General features: G+C 27.0%; 1 protein-coding gene across 1 annotated transcript in view; it reads right to left on the bottom strand.

The window, feature by feature from the left end:
- The window catches only part of LOC132923017 (nuclear hormone receptor FTZ-F1), a 62,991-nt gene extending 40,412 nt beyond the window's left edge, over positions 1 to 22,579 (bottom strand). The window contains exons 1-3 of the mRNA XM_060986804.1: positions 21,709 to 22,579; positions 8,347 to 8,400; positions 8,034 to 8,090 (exon numbers count right to left, since the gene is read on the bottom strand). Coding sequence (XP_060842787.1) covers positions 8,034 to 8,090; positions 8,347 to 8,400; positions 21,709 to 21,979 — 382 coding nt within the window. The 5' untranslated portion in view covers positions 21,980 to 22,579. The remainder of the gene's footprint in view (positions 1 to 8,033; positions 8,091 to 8,346; positions 8,401 to 21,708) is intronic.
- Positions 22,580 to 22,631: the final 52 nt, after the last annotated feature.

The raw sequence follows: 22,631 nt of genomic DNA, 5'->3' as shown, positions 1-22,631 counted from the left end.
TAGAAAATCGTCACGGATTGTAGTGCACGATAATTATTTTCCCGATTATCTATGAATTTTACAATATAGACCTCGCGTAGAACAACGATATCGGATAAACATACAAATATTTATTTAAGAATTGGCATACTCGTTTTATTCTAGAAAAATAATACAAACATAAATAAAACCGAAAGTTATTTTCACTTTTTCGTGCAACAATAAGTGCCCGTCGGGGGTGTGACAACGACCTTGCTGAAACCCTAAATTCAATTGTTTGTCATTTTTCCCTTTCACGGGCTTGAAATTGGCTATAAAATGTATTTACACAAAACAACATCCCTGCAGAGACATTATGGACGTTGCATAGGTAAGGTATATGGTGAAATATCTATTGTATCGAATTTGTTTTTATTTTTGGTCATATAGTGATCCCCAAAGAATTGTAATAATAACATATATAATATACATGTAAACACAGCCACACGAGTCTTCTTTTGATTCTCGAAACAACCGTGCTCTTTTGTTAGTTAGGTCAAGGTTTCCAAAAGAGGGTGAAATTCACAATTATTAACGCTTAAATATGATTAAAAGTGTAGCCAATATCAGGTTATTTGTTATCATATAAGATGTCAAAACGTTTTAAATATAATAATTATATTTTACATTACATTTTTTTTTGTGATCTACTAATTACTTGCATAAAAATTTAAATAATTTTAATTAAACAAATACAACTGGCGTTTCATAATGTTAAATTATGTTTTAATTTTAATGTATTAAAGTATTCTACCTAAATATTTACATAATATATATGAATCAGTACAAACAGTTAAAATAAAATATGAGAAATCAACATTATTACTGAACATATACATATTTCAGTATAGATATACATATATTATAAAATGTATACATTAGTAATGTCACTTAATGGATATTATATGACCAATGTGTTATAGTTTCTACGTTTTATTCTATACGTTTACAAAATAATTTTTGATTTCAATCAGATTTTGAATCAACGATGGTTTGCATTACAGTAGAGGGGAACCGGTTCATCACAGCTCTATGGACCGTGTCGTTAAGTTGTCCTTGACACGGTTCTGTTGGATAGATTTAAAAAAAAATACAAGCCCTCTCTCTTCTATGCGTATCCAGTGATACCAGTAGGTTTTCATCATACACACAATATTTAACATTACTCGTATAATATTAATTACGTACAAACAAAAACCTCCCAGACGCTTTTAAATACCTCGCTGTATTATTCAACTATGATACTGTCCAAATTATATAAAACGTATTATTTTAAATTTCTATTTTTAAGTTTTTTTTTTTTTTTAATGTGTATATTTGATAGCATTTAAAAATGAAATTAATCGATCTCTAAGTATGTAATGTAGATTTAAATTAATTATATATTTAACATCTTTTAAAAAACGATATTATAATTATAATTAATATAAATTTGATAATTTATAAAATTAATTTTATTGAATCTGATATTTAAAATGTTGATTTCTCATTTTTTATGATAATTTATGATTTTATAATGAAATTGAAAAATTTCTTAAATCTTACAGTGTTAAACGTCATTGTATGCAATTCAAAAATCTATTGTATTTACTTATGCTTTTATAAAATCCGTAAAAATTGTATTATAATTACATAATTAATAATACAATTAGTTTATCAAATACGTATGTTTATTTTATTATTATAAAATATTCACATTAAAATTTTAAAACTTAATTATATTAATAAAAACATAAATATGATAACACATTTTTAGAGAAATAAATACAATAATTATATAATGGGAATAGTATATGGTTGTTACACACTTTAATTTTTACAGACGGCGTTGTGTATAGGCACAGTAATTTGCACTACAATTCGTGAAGCAAGTTCGCAAATAACCATTGCCCCTTTATCCGGAGACATTGCATTTATTTTACTTTATAGTTATAAAGTGTTCACAATAGGTTGTAAGTAATCAAATAAATGTGAATAAAATAATTATAATAAATATATTAATATGAACTAGAAGAAGCTTGTTTAAAAGTGAAAGTATATTATATATAAGTATGGAATCTGGTTGAACCAAAGAACAAGAATTCTAAACATTGCTGCCTGGACAATTAGTAATTTACCTAGAAATATAACAACATGAGCCAGCCAATGGGATTCAAACTCTGTCGAAAAGTTTCGGTCTATGATTTTTTTTTGTTGGTTTAGGAGGCAATAACCTTTTGGACGTACACGTGTGAAAGTATGATCGTTGTAAGCCTACATAGAGTACACGTGAGGAACGCCTATAAGACAATATAATAGGTAGCTAACGTGTAGCTACTACTATAGCTAGCTAATTCACTAAGTACATAAAATTGGATTTCGTAATATTCAAAAGTAGTATTAATGATTGAAAATAATACATATGTTTTATTCAAGTACTAATTAAAAGTAAAGAGAGTACTTTCTTACTAATATATTCACATTTTATAAATAGTATAATTAAAAAGTTTTATAAATTAACGTATTTTACTAGATAATAAAGCAACAAATTACTTATTTATCTATACTAAATACAAAATATTAACCGCAAATACATAAGTAAAAACAATAAAATTAACATCAATTAAGATATTTTATTAAATTTAAAACAGAATAAATGTACGAGAAAATGCCTAAAACAATCCAGTCTATATATTAATAGGATTCCAATGACTTCCAAATACGATTACTTCTTTAATGGATTTTATTACTTTTGTATATACTATAGGTACTTATTGTTTTTATTTTTTGGGAACCCCTACTTATAGAATTCCTGAACCGGAGCAATCGTCTTCAACGGCTAAGGTTATTACCCGTGACCGAAAAAATTGAACACGTACTTTTTTCCCTACCTTCGTCTCTTCTATTCGTGTCCCTTTTATCGGCCGACATCATCAGTCTTCATTGTTAGAGTTCCGTCAGAAAGCCGAAGTGCTTTCTTTCTTTCATTCTCACACGGGTCAACCAACCCCGGGGATTCTTTGGGTAATTATTATCCGTGTGTATCCACCATTCGACCGGCCGTTATAATATTATGGTCGACTTGCCACTGGGAATAGTAATGACTCTGCGGTTGTAGATGAGGTTTAATGACACTGGATTTAACAACGCCTTCTTTTTTACCATCAATTTGGAAAAAGTGATAATAAAAATAAAAAAATATTCTAAAACGAAACTTGTCAGTAAATAATAGAATAATAAAACCATTTGAAATAAGTAGTTATCATGTTCCACACAACTATACAAGATTTGATTGATTTCGTTAAGATTTTAATACCTATTAGATATAAGTATAATTATAATATACTGTCTTATTTTGAACAACAGCAAAATATATACATGAATTGGCTTAATTTTTTTTTTTTGGGGGGGGAAGTCCCTTTGTTGTATAGTAGGTTTTTTAGAGCGTACCTCGTCATTGACTAGATATACATAATAAATCATAGTACACGATGAAAAATAGTTTGATTAGAGACTGTTAACATATACTCCTTTAGGATATTTTATTATATATTTATAATGCTATTATTAATTAAATTATCAATTAGTAATAGAGTAGGATGAATTAATATTTCCAAACCCAAATTATATATGATTATAATTTATAATTATAATTATTCTAGCTGCTATTTGCTTAAACTAACCGTAGAACGGGGAACATAAATGGCTTAAAATTAATCTAAAATATTTTGAAACAATTACATTGTGTACTCGTATTGTTTTTTTATTGTAATTTAATCTTGATAGATTGAAATACTTCGAGTAGTATTATTCTTCGGAATATGGAATTAATAATGTAAGCTGTCATTCAAAAGAGTGAAAAACTTAGATTATAACGATAAAAAATAGTAAAACATAAAGTTAAAAAACAAAGTAAATCTTGTTTAATATTTTAAAGATTTTTAATATAGGTAGCATAACATTTTATATCAACAATTATCGAAAGAAAACTATTAAATTTAAAATGACTAAAATAAAAATGATTTAAGTATTGAAATGTTCCAAGTTTTTTTCGGTTAATATTTTTATAATAATAATAAGATGACAAATTTACGCAATTTTGTTAGGCAATGTTATTAAAATGTGATTTTCTATAGCTTTTTAAAAATGTATAGGAAGCTTAAATAATAAACTTTATATAATAAACTTTTTTTTTAATTTACATTAAAACAAATTTAAGGAAGCTTTTCTTATAGATGTAGAATATTTTTAATAATATACAACAACAAAAAATGGAATCTATTCCCGTCTTTTTTTCAGTTTACCCGCAGATTATTTTGAAATATACTGTCTCTTTTTATTCAAAATACCAATTACGTCTAATTTAGTACCTACCTTTAATGTTGGAAGATAGATGCATTTTTTACTGATATAAAAAGTTATAAAAACACAAAAAAAAAAATTGAAAGTCATTGTAAGCCATAATACAATCATCGATCCATCACGCAGAATCTAAAATATGTATACATTTATCTGATATAATCACTTATATTATTTACAACCATGTGGACAGGATGTCAGAATACAGTAACTGAATGTGGATCGTCACGCATTGCTTACAATGACATAAACCAATGTTATATTGTTATTTTTTAAAACTATAAATGATAAGTAAATTCAATAAACTATTCCAAGCAGTCTTAATTTACTGTAAATAGTATTTAATTTTTCGAATATTTTATCATAAAAAAAAATATATGTACAATAAGTTTAAGTATTAAGTGGTATTTTAAATAACTTTGAATTAAAATATTTAAGATGGCATATCTTTTTTTTGACATAAAAAAAAATGATAGAAAATGTTCAATTGTTTCAAATGCAACTAAATGTTTATAATTTACCAAAGAAAGGTGTGCAATAATTATTTATTGTTTTGTATTTATTTTGTTTTATAGTTGTATTTTATTAGTGTTTCAAATATGACTGAAATTAAATAATTTAAAATAAAAAAGGTGTACAACAATTATTTTCAATAATGTTTCTTACTGTAACTTGTACACAGATTTTAAAATTATTTGAAGAAAAAAAGCAGATTTTCAACATATATTCTTTAAAGATTATTCGGAGAATATTTTAAGATTTTTTTAGAGTACATTATTAAAATAATATTTTAAACATTCTAGAACCTAAAAATCCGCTCTATTTTATTATACTATCAATAGGTATTTATAAAAAAATATTTAAAACGCTAGTAATTTAACATTGAAAGTGTATACGAATTTTAAAGAAAATAATGAAAATATTTAAATATGTCTTAAAGATGTAAAAGCTTAGCTATGACTATTTACTTTAATATAAATTAAATACTAACTTATATACTGGCTAACAAAACTAAAAAGACTAGTACATAATTTCAATAATATTTTATATTATTAAGGACTATAATAATAATTAACTCTACAAACAATAATATTTCTAATAATAATCTAATATGTTATTGAACAACTTGCGAATACAAAACTATTATTTTTTATTACCATATTTATACACATATAAATTAATTTACATTTAATATTTATACCTACTATTATTAAGTTAAGCTAAAACTTGTACTCATATTATTTTGTTATCTAGCTAAAGGGTTTTATATAACCCATTTATTTATTTAAATAAAATTAATTAACATTTTATAACCATTATAATTTATAATGCATCTTTTAAGAAATAAATAATTTTATGATAGTTTTTAAATGATATTAACACATAATTTTTATATTAAAATACATACGATTAAGTTTCAAAACAAAAAAGGCAAAATCAAAAATTTTTTTAATTAATACCTCAAAATGTGGTTTTTAAAACAAACCTAATAAACTATACTGTTGTCCTAAGTCAAAATTATGTTTATTAATAAGGCCCGGATTTCAATGCAAAAAGTGCATATTTTTTTGGTTGATCTTACACAATGCTTTCTAAGTACATAATTCGTTTCATGTAACGAGGGTTTAAAAGAAACAAATTGTATTTTGCATTTTTTTGCCTATTTCGACATTTTTTCATTTTTACAGCATTTTTAGCATTATTGGGTCTTTTATTGGTTTTTAATGTATATTTTGTTCGATAAATAATATACGATAAATAGAAGATCTTTGGAGTTTGAACATATTAATATTAAACAATATACTATTGTTCAATACAATGCTCAAAATTTAGTAAGTACAATGTGCTCTTAGAATTTTAATTTTACATAAATTTTAATCTATATTTTGGTATGCTTAGAGTGAATAATATTTCCTTAAAACGGCCAAAACGTAAGCGTGTCAGCTTCGTAAAGTCATCATTTCAAATTTTCAGTTTTTTTTTTTTATTATTAAAATAATAAATAATGATTATAGCTAATTTATAAATTACAAATTGAATAAAAAAATAAACGGCATTTTAAGGTCATTATTTTCATGTTTTAGGTCATTTTTGTGGTAAAATGCATTTTTGGCTATTTTTTAGAGCATAGGTATTTGTATGGTTTTAAGTGCATTTAAATCCGGGCCCTATTTATTAATAAGACTGTGAATGAAGAAACGTGTAAAAATGTGTAACCCATCACATTATTAATTACCTGTTTCAATTAAATTCAACGTAAAAATAACTATTTGATATTATTTATTGTAAATGATACAAAGAATAAAATGTTAAAAATCGTTGGGATTAAACTAAATACTATGATTGAATAATACTTCAATAATAAAGAATTTTTATAGATAAAAAAAATATATAGATATTTCTATACTATCTAAAAATGAATCAAATAAAATGAAATATACTTTATAAACGCTATAGTCTATATGTTTTGAGAATATAAATCTAAGTTATGGCTTTATTTGAAATATACCATTTGTGTACACCTCACCATAGTATCGTTTGACATACACATCACAATTTATTACCAACGCTTGTCATTTAATAAGACCATTTAGTTCAAGACTTGTCAACATAAAAATCCCCAAAAAGATAACCAGAAATTTACAAGGGTACTGTTGACAAAACATTTTGTAAAACTAACACAACTAAAGGGATGCCGCCTAACGACGTTATTACGGTTGTCCGAATAACTGGGCGTAAAGATTTACTGTTTTATTGAGGCGGCGTCCTTGATTAGCTCGCTTTCTATCCAATCGTAACTTGTCCGAGTATGTCGTTTCAAAAATTTCGATTTTATTCTCCCTTTAACATGTAAATAATTTATAGCTGAATTACACGCCGAATTTCAGAACACAATGCTTGGCCCTTTTTACGACCCCGTTTGACCCAAAGACCTATTTATAAAACGAATATTTGAATTGTTATTGTTGCGTCAAGTGGTTTAGAGGTATTCGTAGCACGTGCTAAAGGATACTTAAATTGAAGATTTCAACGAGCAATAAAAACGGTCAGATGAATAATACAATTACCATAGAAGTATATATAGATGTTATTAAAATAACAAAACAACTTTATCCCTTAACCATTATATTATATTTTGTACAATAATTTATAAAGGTATTATTATTATTTTTATTATTCAGTAATAGTGGATATTTTACTTTTATTGCCCACGATTTTTGCAATTATTTTGGTGGTTTCTAAAATAATAATACCAGAATTTAAGTATCTTAGGGCTGTCCAAAAATAGGTCTGAATTAGGTGAATCGGAGCGACCGTGACACTATTATATATTTGCGGGGGAAGGAGAGAGCAGAGGGCCCTTGCCGTCCTTGCTTGAGCACATCGTGGCGAATCGTTCAAAAGTGGGTCACTAGTCACAATGTTAGCGGCCCTGCTATAGCCTTGAGCTAATAACTGCACGCATTCATCCGCTGTCTGTGATTAGAATAATAATACACAGACGGACAACAATCAATTAAAACAACGAAAACTGATTTCATAACAAATATAATTTACGATCATTTTAAACATGTATGGTCAAAGGGAAAATACAAACTGCCCCAGCACACATGATTTCTTGGTATAACAAATATAAGTTTAAATTAAAACTGTATTAAATATTTCAACACTCTTACCTTCAATGAAATTGGGATCATCGTCACTCAAATGACTCAAGTCCATGCACTTCGGATCTGAAAAAAAGTGAAACTAGAAATTATAAACTCGTATTGTTTAAAGTCAATGTCATAGTCAGAATTATGTTTTTGTTTTAACAATTGTATTCTCAGTTAAATATAATTGTTACATCCCATTGTCTTTAAAGTTCTGATTTAATCGATTAAAATTATGCAATGCTTAACGAATAAAACGGTAGCAATAAAATAACTAATAAAACGCATTGTATTACAATTGTTAATTAAATATATTCATATTAAACATGCAAATTACCATCAATGAATGTTTGATCTTCGTTCAAATTACTGAGTTCCATGCACTTTTGATCTGAAAATATTCAATTTACGCATCGTCAATTAAAAAATATAAATATTATGATATAATATAAATGTATACCAATTAGGTATTAAAAATTACAAGTTCTTTACATTTTTCAAAATGTATAAAGTAACCTAACCGAACAAAAATAATTATAGAAAACAACTAAATTTAAACTAAGAAAATAATTAATTCATATATTATTATACACAAAAAAGGAGAGAAATGTTTAATGGTTATCTAAAAAATACATTTACTCAACCCATGGATGATAAACATATACTAGATACAAATTATAATAACTGATATTTAATATTTTGTTCTACTTTATAGGTATCCAAATTGTATAAAATCTTTTGAACCTTTGGCTCTAACATAACATTTCATATTTTCTCAAAATGTCTTTAGTAAATAATAATATAGCAGCTTTATTTTATTAAAAACATTAGTTTGTATAATACTTACCATTATAACGTATGGTCAATAATATGTATTTACGTAAGATAATATAATCGGATATCCCAAAATAGATTTTTTAATCTTTTGTACGATAACAATTTCAATATTTTTTTGGCAAAGTATTATATATAATGACTTATGAGTTTATGTCTCAAAAATATAACGAATCTATCGTATATTATTTATACAAGGTGAATTATTTATAAGGTAAACACTTATGGTTTTGAAACATATTTTTTGTACAATTTGAAGAAACGACGAAACAACATTTTATGAAAACATATTTTTTACTAATTTTTATCATTATAATATTTTTAAATTTTAAATTTTTGAATAATAGCATTCATTTCAGTACATAAAAATTGAATTTCAAACAAATATAGCTAATTGGTTACAACTTATAAATATTTAAAATGTATAAAAACTGTAGTTAACTAACATTTTGCGAAGTACCATTGCTATATCAATCCACTTTATTTGCGAATAAATAACAATAAAAAATATATAAAAATTGTAATGAATTAAAAAACAAAATTTTCCAGATTGTTAAGTTTTCAATAAAATGAGTATTGTGTTATAAAAACCAATCTATATGTATAAATCAAATTTCTGATGAGTACCTAATTTATAAGTTTTAGGTAATTAAAGTTTAGATGAGTAGAGTAGTGGGCCAAAATTTTGCGAGGTACATTTTCTTGTGTCATTCCACTCTGTTCATATAAACTTTAATTATCTATAACTCATAAACCAATCGTCCAAAATTCAATTAATACACATAAGAATACATTTTTTTTTTAATAATTTACAATTAAATAAAAACATATATTTTCAAAAACATTAATTCTACGAGAAATAATGAGTTGTTTAACAAAAAATAATCACCTGGTATACATTATATACATATATTTTTAAGTACATTTTAATATACAATTATAGCTTCCAGATGAAAAAATATCAATCATGTTGTTTAAAACATATTTGAATAGCTTTAGGTACCAGCTGCAAAGCCCGTCTATAAAATTCCGATATCACAACACTCTTTTGAACGTACTCCAAGTGCGCAATATTAAATTGCCAATTTTTTTTTTTTTTGTTCCAATTACTTTGTTAAGCAAATTTATAAATAGATTAGTGCCTGGCTGTGTGATAAGATAAGGGTCAATGGTCAACGATTTGGGTCAAAATTATAATCGACATAGTTTAAAGTCTAGATATTTATTTAAATTCATAAAAAAACTCCTTTTCCTGTCTATACTCATTCATTAAATTATTGACTTCGAGAAACTATTGGAGGATTTATTTTTAACCTTTGTATATAATATTGTAAGAACATTTATTGTATAAAATAACTATGTTGATGTTATTAACAGTGCTAGAAAAATACATAATATTATGTAACTATTGTAGCTATAATAATTAAATAATATATGTTCTTACTTTCTTAGTTCATCATAGTCAGGGTAGTATGTAATGGTATTTATTCTTATTTTACACGTCATATTAATTTTTTTACGGAGAAAAAAATGTATAAGTTCTATTAGTTTTAAATTGTATTTGATATACTTAAAAATAATTAAAATAAGAGAAATAATTGCATCAAATCAAAAATCGCAAATTAAAACGATGTACATACCATCTATTTTTTAATAAAGAAATTAATAAAGCTTAATATAAGCATTTAATAATATTGGTATTTTTCAAAGGGTACTCGATTATATTTTTAAAGTAGATAAAATAATAAATAAACCTGTACCTACCTATTTTAATAAAAAATCATACGAACTTATAAATTGGATTCATAAAATTTAAATAAAATATTTATTTAATTAATATAAGGTAGGTAATAGGTATACGAAAATAATATGAAATTGTCACAATATGTTCATAGAAAATAATTAACAAAACTAGCATTTTTTTTTATTATTATAAAAGAATACAACATTATTCCTTCCATTAAAAATCTTATTTGTAAATTAAAATATAATTTCACTCAATTCATTTTTTTATTGTTTATTACAGTTATACAATCTATACAATTTAATAATAATAATGATGGATTGTATTTATGATAGCTTGGTGACTTAAATGGAACCACTATACGTCTATACGTATTATACATTTATACCGTTATGATAATACACCCAAAGTTTACTTATAAGACATAAGAGTTAATTTAGACGGTAGTAGATCTCGATCATAGGTATTTAAAAACTTTTATATGGTCACGACTTAAAATTTAACGTAATCTGACAAAAATCATAACTTTTTTTAAACATAGATTTTAGACTCGAAAACGGCTTTTCATTACTTTTTATCCATAAATTGTTTTATTTAAAATTTAACATATTAAAAATGAAATTTCTAATTTGTTCTTAATTTGATAGTTATAGTATTATATATTATTAACATTAACAGTTAAGTAATTATAAACATTGATTCAAGGCGAATGATGAAATATTAAAAACAAATTGTTGATTAATACGATATTATTTGATACTTTTAACCTTGAAAGTGAATCTTTCGGAAGTCTGGAGAAAGATTTAGTTTTTTCGCAAAAATCAGTGCTCATTTTTTCAGTATTATAACGATTTGTCCTTTAATACACATCTACCAAGGTTAAACTTGTAAGTATGAGGTGAAGGTATTACAATTAGCACATTTATTTTCATCGTAAAAACAATGTCGCTTAAATGCAAATTGACTAGAAATATTATACAAAACAAATATTGGCTATCATTCACAAAATACCAATAAGTTAATTTGATCAATTTGCAATTTAAGTGGGTCATAAAAAATAGGTGGGAAAGGTAGCACAATTCAGGAATGACTTCACGATTACCTCCAAGGTCGGTAGCAATGAGATAACGCCGGAATAATACACCACATCAATGATAATATAGAAAATAAATATACATTTATATATATATTTTTTTAAAACGCTCACATAAGTATTATGTCGGTCCGAGAAGTGGGCCAATGTCAGATACCCCATGTATGTCAGTAGGTCAAACGCGAATCTTAACAAGATCACTACACAATATTACGCGATACAAATATATACATACATAATACTATATAAGTATATATTTATATATATATATATATTATATATATATTTCACTTTCATTTTCGTCGCATTATTATTCAAGCGCGCACGCGGAGGAAAAAACTGCGGGCTATTGAGTCACACCACACCAAATACTATTGTGTTGATTATATTATGTATATTAATATATTATACAAAAAACATTCTTAGTATTGTTTCAACTTTTGTAACAATATATGATGTTAGACGATTTGCACGTAAAATATGTGAATACATATTATATACTTATATAAATGATCTGACTTAAGAAGATTTGCATTAAATATAGACTTTAAAAAATCACTTTCACCCTATCCCTATAATCAAGGGCGTGTGAAAGTTGTAATGACCTAGGGAATGCCAGACAAGGTAAAATCTACAATACAATACGCACATTTTCCTATATTTTGTACTTAAACACAGACCAATTAACAAATTATGATTTTTTTGTATAAGTATTATTTATTTTATTTAAGTTACTTTTAGAAATGATGGAATATTTTCAAAAACTGTGTATTGTTAATACCACCCTACTTTTAAATTAAATAATTAGCATTGCAAGGACAGTTAATAAATTAGCATAATTACCAAATTTTAAAATATTACTTTTTTCTAAGATTATTAAAAATCTATATTTTGTTTAATCATTAAATAAATAAAAATAGGATAAATTATTAAATGTACACCAACAACTAAAAAAGCATTAAATTAAAAACAAAAAAATGATAAAAATTATTAAAATATGAGCAAAATAAGGAATTCAGAATAATTTTTAAATATACCTTTTGTTTAGAAACACTTTTTAGGTGATAAATAATACTATAATCCATTAAGACGAAAAATCACATTTAGTATAATGCTTTTAAGAGATCGTTTTTAAATTTTTTTTTTATACAACACAAAGAAACAATAAAATTAATAAATTATTATTGGCATACCTTCTACTTTTTCATTTATTTTAGCAATTGAACTGTTTAGCAATTCCTAATACATTTAAAAAACATTTTAAGTTGTTTTTAATTTCTAAAAATATATCATCATATTAACAGTGATTTTAGTAATTACAGCTATTACTTAACATCATTTTTTAATTAACCATTAACTTAAAGAAATGTTTGAATGCTAATGAAATTTTTTTTATTTATTAATAATTCTCGAATAAACTTTGGTTTATAATTTAAAAAATTGTACTTCAATGGCTTTAAGTAGATTTCAACATCAAATAAAAAAATATGTACATATTTAATTTATTTAAAAGTTGTATAAAAATAAAAAGAATTTATTATTTACAGTTTAATATTATAAATTACCTAAATTATTATATAATTTCTAAAATTATATTGATTAGCATTCATCTACATTCAGCTGTAAATTGTTATTTTTTTTTTTAGTATGTAGAATATTAATTCATGGTAGTTAGATACATTTATTATAATTTCTAAATGTTAATTAAATATAAAATATACACTGATATAGTTTAAAAAAAATATATTATTCCACAAAAACATAAATAATATAAAATATATTTGTTTAAACCATGTAATATACCAAATTGTACATAAATACAGAATATTCTTATAAATCGATAGTTAACTATATATTAATTCACAAGCTAGGTAATTAAGTTATAGATTTATAATAGTTACAAATTGTAAATAATTTATTAATATTCTAAACATGAGTCAAAAACTAAAATACTTTAACAAATTGTATATGTATGATTGTTATTATGTACAATCTATTTAAAACATACCTGAATCTTAGTGTAGATAATGTAATGTAACGATAGAAGAGTTGCGACAAGGCCTTTATTGCTAGTGACCCGGTTAGAGGGATGAAAATATGAGACCGAAACTAGGCCGCCGCCCCGAGACCGTGGTAAGCCAGGGAGGAAAAACCCGGGACGCGAAATGAGTCCCAAAGGATACGCATGCGATTGCGTGAAAATGTGGGCGGGAACGCATGACCTCGCAAACAAAAAATAGGTCGACCTGTGCGAATTTAATTTTCAATTTCGTCCCGTGCCGATCATATTTTATGTCATTCTGTGTCATCATTACGGGAAAAATATTTAAGAACTAACCTTACTAATAATCATTAATCCCTGATTATTATATAAAATACAGTCAATTTTTGTTTTATTAATAAGACAACATTTATAAAGATCTAGAAAGATTATTTTGTACAAGTTATTTTTTGGTTAGAAAAAAAATAATTATCTACTTTTATTATATAATATATGTAAATCTACATTATAGTATGCTACATAATATTATATTATAATAGTAGCAAAATCTAAAAATCTAAATTATTATACTAGTTATTATTATACAGTTATTTATCAAGGATAGTCACGCCCATTTTATCATATAATAATGAATTTATTTAATTTCTGAAATTTTGGAATTTATAAATATACTATTAAAGATATCATTTTCTAATCCTTAAAATTGTTTGTACTACCTACTTATTAAGTAGTACTTAAATAGTGTCTTACAGCAATACAAACTATTGTTTTTCAAAAAAGAACGTACAGTTTTGATTTTACAATGTGTGTTTTTTTTAATTTTTTTTATTATTAAAATATTTATATTAAAGATAATAGTCTTTAAAATGTTTTTACAAAAATATAAAATAATGCAATATTGTATTTAGTAGGTATTTATTAGTGGTTGGACAATTTTTATAAATTATAAATATTGATAGACAAATAAAAATTACAAACATTTTCAAATTAACTACCATTAAACCCATATCTTCAAAACCAATATCTTGAACCTATAATTAACCTTGATACACAAAATATAACTCAAGAACTAATCATTAAAATTTTGATTTTGGTACCTACTTCAAAATGTTTAAAAAAAATTATCCACCAAATAGTTAACAGTAGAATGGGAGATTGTCCTCAGGAAAATGGAAGTTTTTTCTCCACTTTTTCGAACACTTTAAAGAAGTACAAAAGTCTCAACAATTTGAAAATTAGTCTTTAGATAAATTAAAATATTCTAAAAGATTTTAAACAACTGTATTATATGAAGAAAAAACTTAAAAAAGGGAAAGCAATATGCTTAGTGAATCACCCTGTTTAGTCAGCAAAACTCTTTCTCCTAAAATTAAAAATCCTGTAAAACTATAAAAAAACTACTGCTGTAAGAAAATCAAAATTGGAAATTGTTAATAAATTTAAAAGTGAATAAAATGAGAAACATCGTATTTACGTGCAAATCTACTTGTTTTTGTCATAATTTATGCTAGTTAATATTCATGTTTTAAAATTATTGTAAATAAATGATCCGCTCATTTGCCACTTTATTTCATAAACTGTATATTAAATTACAATATAGAATAAACATTTACTTTTTTACAAAATTTCTATATTATCGTTTAATAACATTGCATTATTCCAATAATAAGGAAACAACAATCTTAAAAACATCAACAATCATATTCATACTATAATAATAATAATACAAAATATATACACACATATGAACCACAAATCTAACATAGAATATAGTAGATACTTGCATTTATAAAAGTTATACGCCTATAAATAGCAATAGGTTTAACCACCCAGAGTATAAACCTGTATTCTATATGTATGAAATTATATTGTAAGTTAACTTAATGTAAACTTAGGTTTAGGTGTCTATTAATTTACTTATTATTGTTAATATATCAGGAAGTCGACATTTATTTTTCTATCAGTGTAATCATAACGGTAGTTACGTAAATTAAATCTTATATTTTATTAAACCAATACTACTAGGCTCTATGTTTAGCTCCATGTCAATAATATAATAAGAATTAATTTTATACCAAATTAATAGATAAGAATATTATGTTTGGTGTAACATTAATTTGGTTTCTATGTTTTAATGATAAAGGAATTATAAAAGCATGAGGTGTACATAATATTTAAAATATTATACACCTAAGACGTGCCATCTAAATCCCAAAATACTATAAAATCGTGTACCAATATATAAATTATGTATTATTTATATTATATATCACATAGATACACGATTTACAATACTATTTAGGTATTTTCATTTATTCATTTATTATATACAATCCGCCGTTTGAGTTATTTCAATTTGATAAAATATTATTTAAGATGGCCAAAATTGATATTTATCATTTGATGGCAATCTGACATGTACAACAGGTATACGTGAATTGTTCGAAATATTTACACTTGTCTTCACTATATCTGCTTTTATAAAATCATATTTATATTTATTCATAAATCATAATACATACTAGGTACCCAAGTTTCTTTTAAACAAACTATTTATTTCATCATTCTAAATTTTAATTTTTATAAAATAGTTATTAATATGTTGTAATTTTGAGATAATTTATTACAGAAATTGAAGTCATGACAATTTTTTTTTAAATTATTTCATCAAAATGTCTTATATTTTGATCATTTTTAATAAAAAATAGTTCGTCTATTTTAGTTTTTATATTTCTAATATATTACGGCACAATGTAAAATAATCATATTATTTATTAAACAAAGTCTGAGAAATAACATAAATAACTAGTGGCGTAGTTTAAAAACGTTAGTGCGAGTATAATATATACTACGTATTTTGAAATTCTTAAATGTTTAAAACAAATAAATAAAATAAAATATAAAGTAAAATGTACTTCATTAAATTAACCATCTAATTAATACAATCTTAAAAACTATTTTCATCATTTATAAGTGAGACATTATAGCGTCATCAATTGTTCTTACAAATAATTTTTTATTTTTAAAGCACACAAATTTATAATTTTTTTTTTTTTTCATACAATTTTATCTTATAAAATAGATTTTTATTGGTTAATGTTAAACATTTTATTTTTTTCCAGCTAACATTTAAATCTTTGGTCGTTTATCCTCGTCAATCAATTTGTATATATTGCTATTAAGACATATTATATTGAACATCAATTATGACTTCTGATTATAAATTTAGATCAATAATCGAATGACACCAACAAATCAGCGCAACTGATAAGATGCTAACATGTCTAGAAAATTGTATAGTTATATCATAAAATTAATAACTAACAATGTTAATAATATAGCAAAATGTCCACTTAAAAACATATAATTAACTTCAATCAGCTCAATGTAATATTACACTTCATAACAGCTATAATAACTAGATAATGGAAATAAAATGTCGCACATATACTATTACCTTAACAATCTAAATAAGTCTTATAACTTTTAGGTCCGATTTTATATCAAAAAAGTATAATATTATACTATAATGTAATGAGTACTAATAGCTAATATAATATTATGACTAAGCTCTATAGTATAGAATATTTTGAGCATTTCATTTCAACATTGTCGATAATTTCACAGTAAAATTTTATATTTAGAAAAAAACCACTCAAATATTTCAAGATAAGTGAACGGTACACTACAATGTGAACAGTTTAAAGTATTGCGCATACGCAAGAGTCACAACTCACAAATCTCATCGTATCATCTATATCAAAAATATTTACGGGAAGTCGGGAAACAAATCAAATTAACAAAATTTGAGAGCCTTATCACTTCTGTTCAGTGTCACCATTTTTCTATGGTCTGGTCCGACGTGATAAGTAAAACTTTAATAAAATAATCACGTGACGCGCAGTACAACGAAGTTCAACTTCACCACAAACGCTAACGAGAAATTTTGACAGGCGTGTAGTGAAAGTGAAACAGTATTCAAATTGGTTGGAAGCTTGCTTTAGAGAATAATTTTAAATGTTCCACGGCATTGCGCATGTCTTATAAAGAATACTCGCTAGAATACTCATAAACACTAAATAGATGTACAGCCAAAACTAAACATCATGAATTATATTTTGTATATACCATTTTGTACAGTTTTACCTTCAATGCGTTGATATTATAATCAAATATTTATTTGAACATTTCTAAGCCCACTTTATTTCAATTATATCAATTGTTTTTATAATTTAAATTACAAAAAAAAAATGATCACTTTTATGATTATAAATAAATACATTAGTTATTTAGAAACAGTAACAACTGTTTATAGTGTTTACTAATTTTAACTTAATGATAAAATCGTTCATTTTAATGAAAATATGATCCCTAATACTATAATTAAAAATATGTTATTATTATAACAAATTCTGAACACTTACTTACATACCAGAAGATTAAAAAATGAGGATATATTTATTATAGTTTTTACATATTTTACTGGTGCGTATATAGTTTACCAACTGATATATTCTGATGTATTGGATATGTTAAGATTAGGCCATGAACTATTAGTATGTATTTTAACCTTTAATATCAAAGCATAACTTGGTCAATTTAAGTCCGGATGCATCCAATAATAATCTTTCCTCCCTGCTATAGAATTAGTAGGGGAAATCATACTAACTGTTGTGGGTCAACAATTCAAACGTTATATTATAATTCATTGGCACTACGTCATGATCAAAACTAAAATCCTTATTTATAAAAATATAATTATTGAACAGTGTTACTTTATTTTTTAAGTAATCAGAACATACAGAACATAATTATACAAATAAAACAACATACCTGAATAACTAGTAACTACTATTATTTTTGTATGCCGGGTGATCAATAATTATAACATAAGACACTCGACACCTAACAACGTTTTTGGAAATATTTTATTTTACCTACTTATTTTTAAGTTGTTGAAAATCACGTTTTTCAAAACAGAATTTTTTTTCTTTAATACTTCGATGTATACAAATATAATTTTAGAGGATTCGTTTATGATTTGTATATATTTAAAATTCAGATGAACTGCTCCGAAGTACTACACTATAGAATATGTTATAAAAAAAGAGTCCACTACTCCGTTGATCTAAACTTTAAATACTTTTAGCTAATAAAACTACTAGTCTGATATTTAATTTTATATATCGCACTACTTCCAATAATATTCAACTTAGAAAATGAAATTTATAATGTATGTCATTAGTCATTTAAAAGAATAGGAAACTTAAAAAATAAAAATTTTTTTCCGAAAATGTTTTTTGTATAACGACTTAAAATTATGTAAAATAAATAAATTCAAAAACGTTAGTATTTTTTTGAATAAATAAGTGTCTTATATTACATTAATTAACTCGTACACACACATTAAAGACACTTATGCTACAAAAAATGTTCGATAAATTAGTTTTTATCGTTGTAACGTAGACATACTTAAAAAGTCTAAACTCGAGCCTACATAAAAAAAATGATTAAAATTTAATTATTTTTATTTTTCAATATTTTAAATACTCGTATAGTAAAATTCAATAGGTGTTTTAAATTTACAAATTAAGTTTTCATTTGAATTCAATATTAAAACATATTAGAACACAAAATATTGTTTATACCTAGTTTTTTTGGCTTTACGATATATCTGTACAGATTGTTGAAATTTATTTATAATTGATAACATTAAAATATTAAATACCTACATATTACTAAATAACTCCAAATATATACGAGTACCTAGTTAAAAAGTTAAAAATAAGTATTTAATTGATTTTGTAAATATTTTTAATTTAATCTTTTATTAAAAAAAAAAAAACCATTGATCAACATACTTTTTTTACTATACATTTAATTTAATTAGGGCAGAAAAATTATTCTTCACTCGTTTAGTTTTTAATATTTTAATACGGTTATTAGGATGTCTATTTGACGAACGTTTATTAAACATGAATCATTGTACATTACCTTTTAAATAATGACGATTTATTTAACAATATATAGGTGGATAAGTATTAATGACCGGAAATGCATTGTATATATATTTAAAATCAAAAACATATGCAGAATGTATTATTAAAAATTTTAATTTTAATTTGTTTTTATTACTAAACCAGGTATAAAATGAAATAATATTTTTAGTTTTTATTATGGCCTATGGGGTTAATGACTATGAGTAATCTTAATAGAATTTGCCTAGTATCAATAGTAACTTAATAATAAATCTGCCTATTAAAAATTTTAAATACCTATGTCATTAAATGAACGTACTGAATTAATCTCGAAGTTTATTTGATAATCAACAAAAAGTATTTTTCATTTAAAATAACCTTAACAAAATTAGTCGTGTTGCTGTAGAAAGCTGTGAAATCCTTAAAAACATCGACTATATTTATTACGATAAATTAAATAAAAACTCACAAGCAAGAATGGATATTAATTATTTCGTAGAAGATCGTTTAAAATAACGGACAAAATCAGTGACAATAAAGAAAAATGAATCAAGTAATTGGTATCCCCTAAAATAGTCCGAAATATATTATTTTATTCATTATGATCCTAACTACTTCTAAAGCACTATTGTCTACAGACTACTACTAATTCCTAACTATACACAACACCCAATTATTGTTTATTGGCAATAAAATGTTATTTCAAACCAGTTTATGTGTCATAAAATAAACATTGGTATTGCTCGTAAATGATGTATGGACGCCAACACCACAACTGAAACCATTGTAACATCGTTACATCTCTTTTCTCTCGTTTCAATATTTATTTATTTATTTATCACTCAGAAGTTTCTGTTCGAGTAAGAACCATCGTTTCTCTCTTTGTTATGTTGACCTAAGAGTGTACGTTTAGTGAAGATAGGATTTCCATATCCGTAATATGTTACATATCAATGATCATAGAAGATGAGAGATAATGCCCAATAGGTATAGCTTCTGACCAGCGGGCGGTGACTTCAAGTTACAAAATACGAATATGATCAATAGTACCTCTCACAGTAAAATGAGACATGACGGACGGTTAAAAATTGTAAATCATGAGGATGAGAAAGGGCTAGTAGTAGCCACTCTCTGTTGTCGGCGTTTTTATTAATTTAACATGATTAAAACCGTATTGCAGGACCTACACCACGATTGAAACCGTCGGAAGAACATGGACGGAAAAATCGGAAGAAAAACGGCTACCGGCGAACGCCGACAAAAGACGTGTTTCGGCGCTACGCCTCTGATGTCGCACAACAATGCCGGAGCACGCCCTCCCGCCAACCACGGGACGTCGGACGAGTGACGAAAAACAACCACTGCACAATCACAGCACGCGCGCCTACCCTTCGCCGTTACGTCTACGCATTGGCCCATTGTGTTGCGCATCAGGTGAAAACGGTACGCTCTATGCAAACGTGTACGTCTTCGGGACTCCCACCGGGCTGGCCACCGCCACCACCTCCACCACCGACCACCAAGGCACTGCCGGCGACCACGTGGACCCAAAATAGCTAATCACCGTGTCCACAGTCAAGGCTCCGCGGTGCCCGTGCATGAACTTGACCAGTAAAAGGTCACCCCGCCCGCTCACCCGCCCGAACCACAACAGGTGAAGTGCAACGGCGGCGGTTATCTATCTGCCGAATGAGATGATAAGCATCTATTAACTCCGCACGCCACTCAAACGACGGCCGACAGCGTCACCGAAGGGTGCACCACACGATGAATACGACACGGACGACGCTGGGCGATAGTGGCGATGGCGGGCGAGAGGACCGAGCTAGCGTCGGCGGCGGCGGAAAGGGAGATAGAAAAGAGAAAGTGTTACTCCGCGCGCCCGCCCCGTCCAGGAAATACGTGACCCGGACGTCCGGTGACGCCGAGTCCATCGCGTACACGTTGTTTTTCCACGACAGAGGAAAACTCCCTCAATCGGGACCGTAACATATTATTATATACATATATAACATTATAATACGATAAAAATATCTACGCCGTCTTACCAGCTGTATTGCCGTCCGACGAGAACGACGGTGGCGGCGACTGCTGCTGCTGCAGCATCATGGCGTGCGGTTCCGAGTTCGAATCATCTCGCGACGGTCCAGCGGCCGTTTCACCATCGCAATCATTTTCCATTTTGAACGCTATCATCACCACCCGCCGTTCGGCCGTGGATTCATCGCCGCCGCCGCTATCGTTGCTGCTGCTGCCACCGCCGTTCTCGTCGCCGGCCATCGGGCCCGACGTCGCGTACTCCGACAGTTGCGCCGTCATGCTCGTACCAATGCATTTCCGACGGACGGCCACCACGGCGGCAATATAGGTCGGTAGGCCATCGTCGTCATTCACTTGCACTTGTTTTTCACGTCGTCTGGCATAGATATATGTATAATATCGGTATTGTTATGAACACTGGCGCGACGGTACACAGCACAGGACGGCAACCGTCCGGGACGACGGCGGCGGCGGAAAAATATAAAATATTACAAATACCTATTATCTACGGACACGTCGGCGGCGGATGACGATTTCGTCGTTAATGTCTCGTTGTACGACCCGACGACGAAACGGACTACGACGGCGAAACGCGAAGGGTTGCGACGGACGGATTTATTTACTTATTTTGTTTTTTTTCGCACTAGGGGGAGAGATAAAAAAAAAGTGAAAATGAATAATTTGGTTTGCGGATGAAAAAAAAAATAATAACACCGTAGGTCCACTTTACGATGAACGCAGGCTTGCCGTCTCGACGGTTCTTTTAGAAAGTAGGTCATCCAACATGAGCAGTTTTCGCGGAAAATACCGCGGATGTCCACCGGTGCTACCGGGCTCGAGACAAAGGTCGGCATAAATTTTCATGCGAATTTTACGGAAAAACACTGTTCCAAGACAATTGGATAGGACAATAGCCGTCGTTTTTCGGCGT

The sequence above is a fragment of the Rhopalosiphum padi genome, chromosome 1 (assembly GCF_020882245.1).
Source record: "Rhopalosiphum padi isolate XX-2018 chromosome 1, ASM2088224v1, whole genome shotgun sequence".
NCBI classification, from domain to species: Eukaryota; Metazoa; Arthropoda; class Insecta; order Hemiptera; family Aphididae; genus Rhopalosiphum; species Rhopalosiphum padi.
Note: the sequence above shows the minus strand (reverse complement) of the source record. Positions and strands in the feature narration are given on the sequence as shown.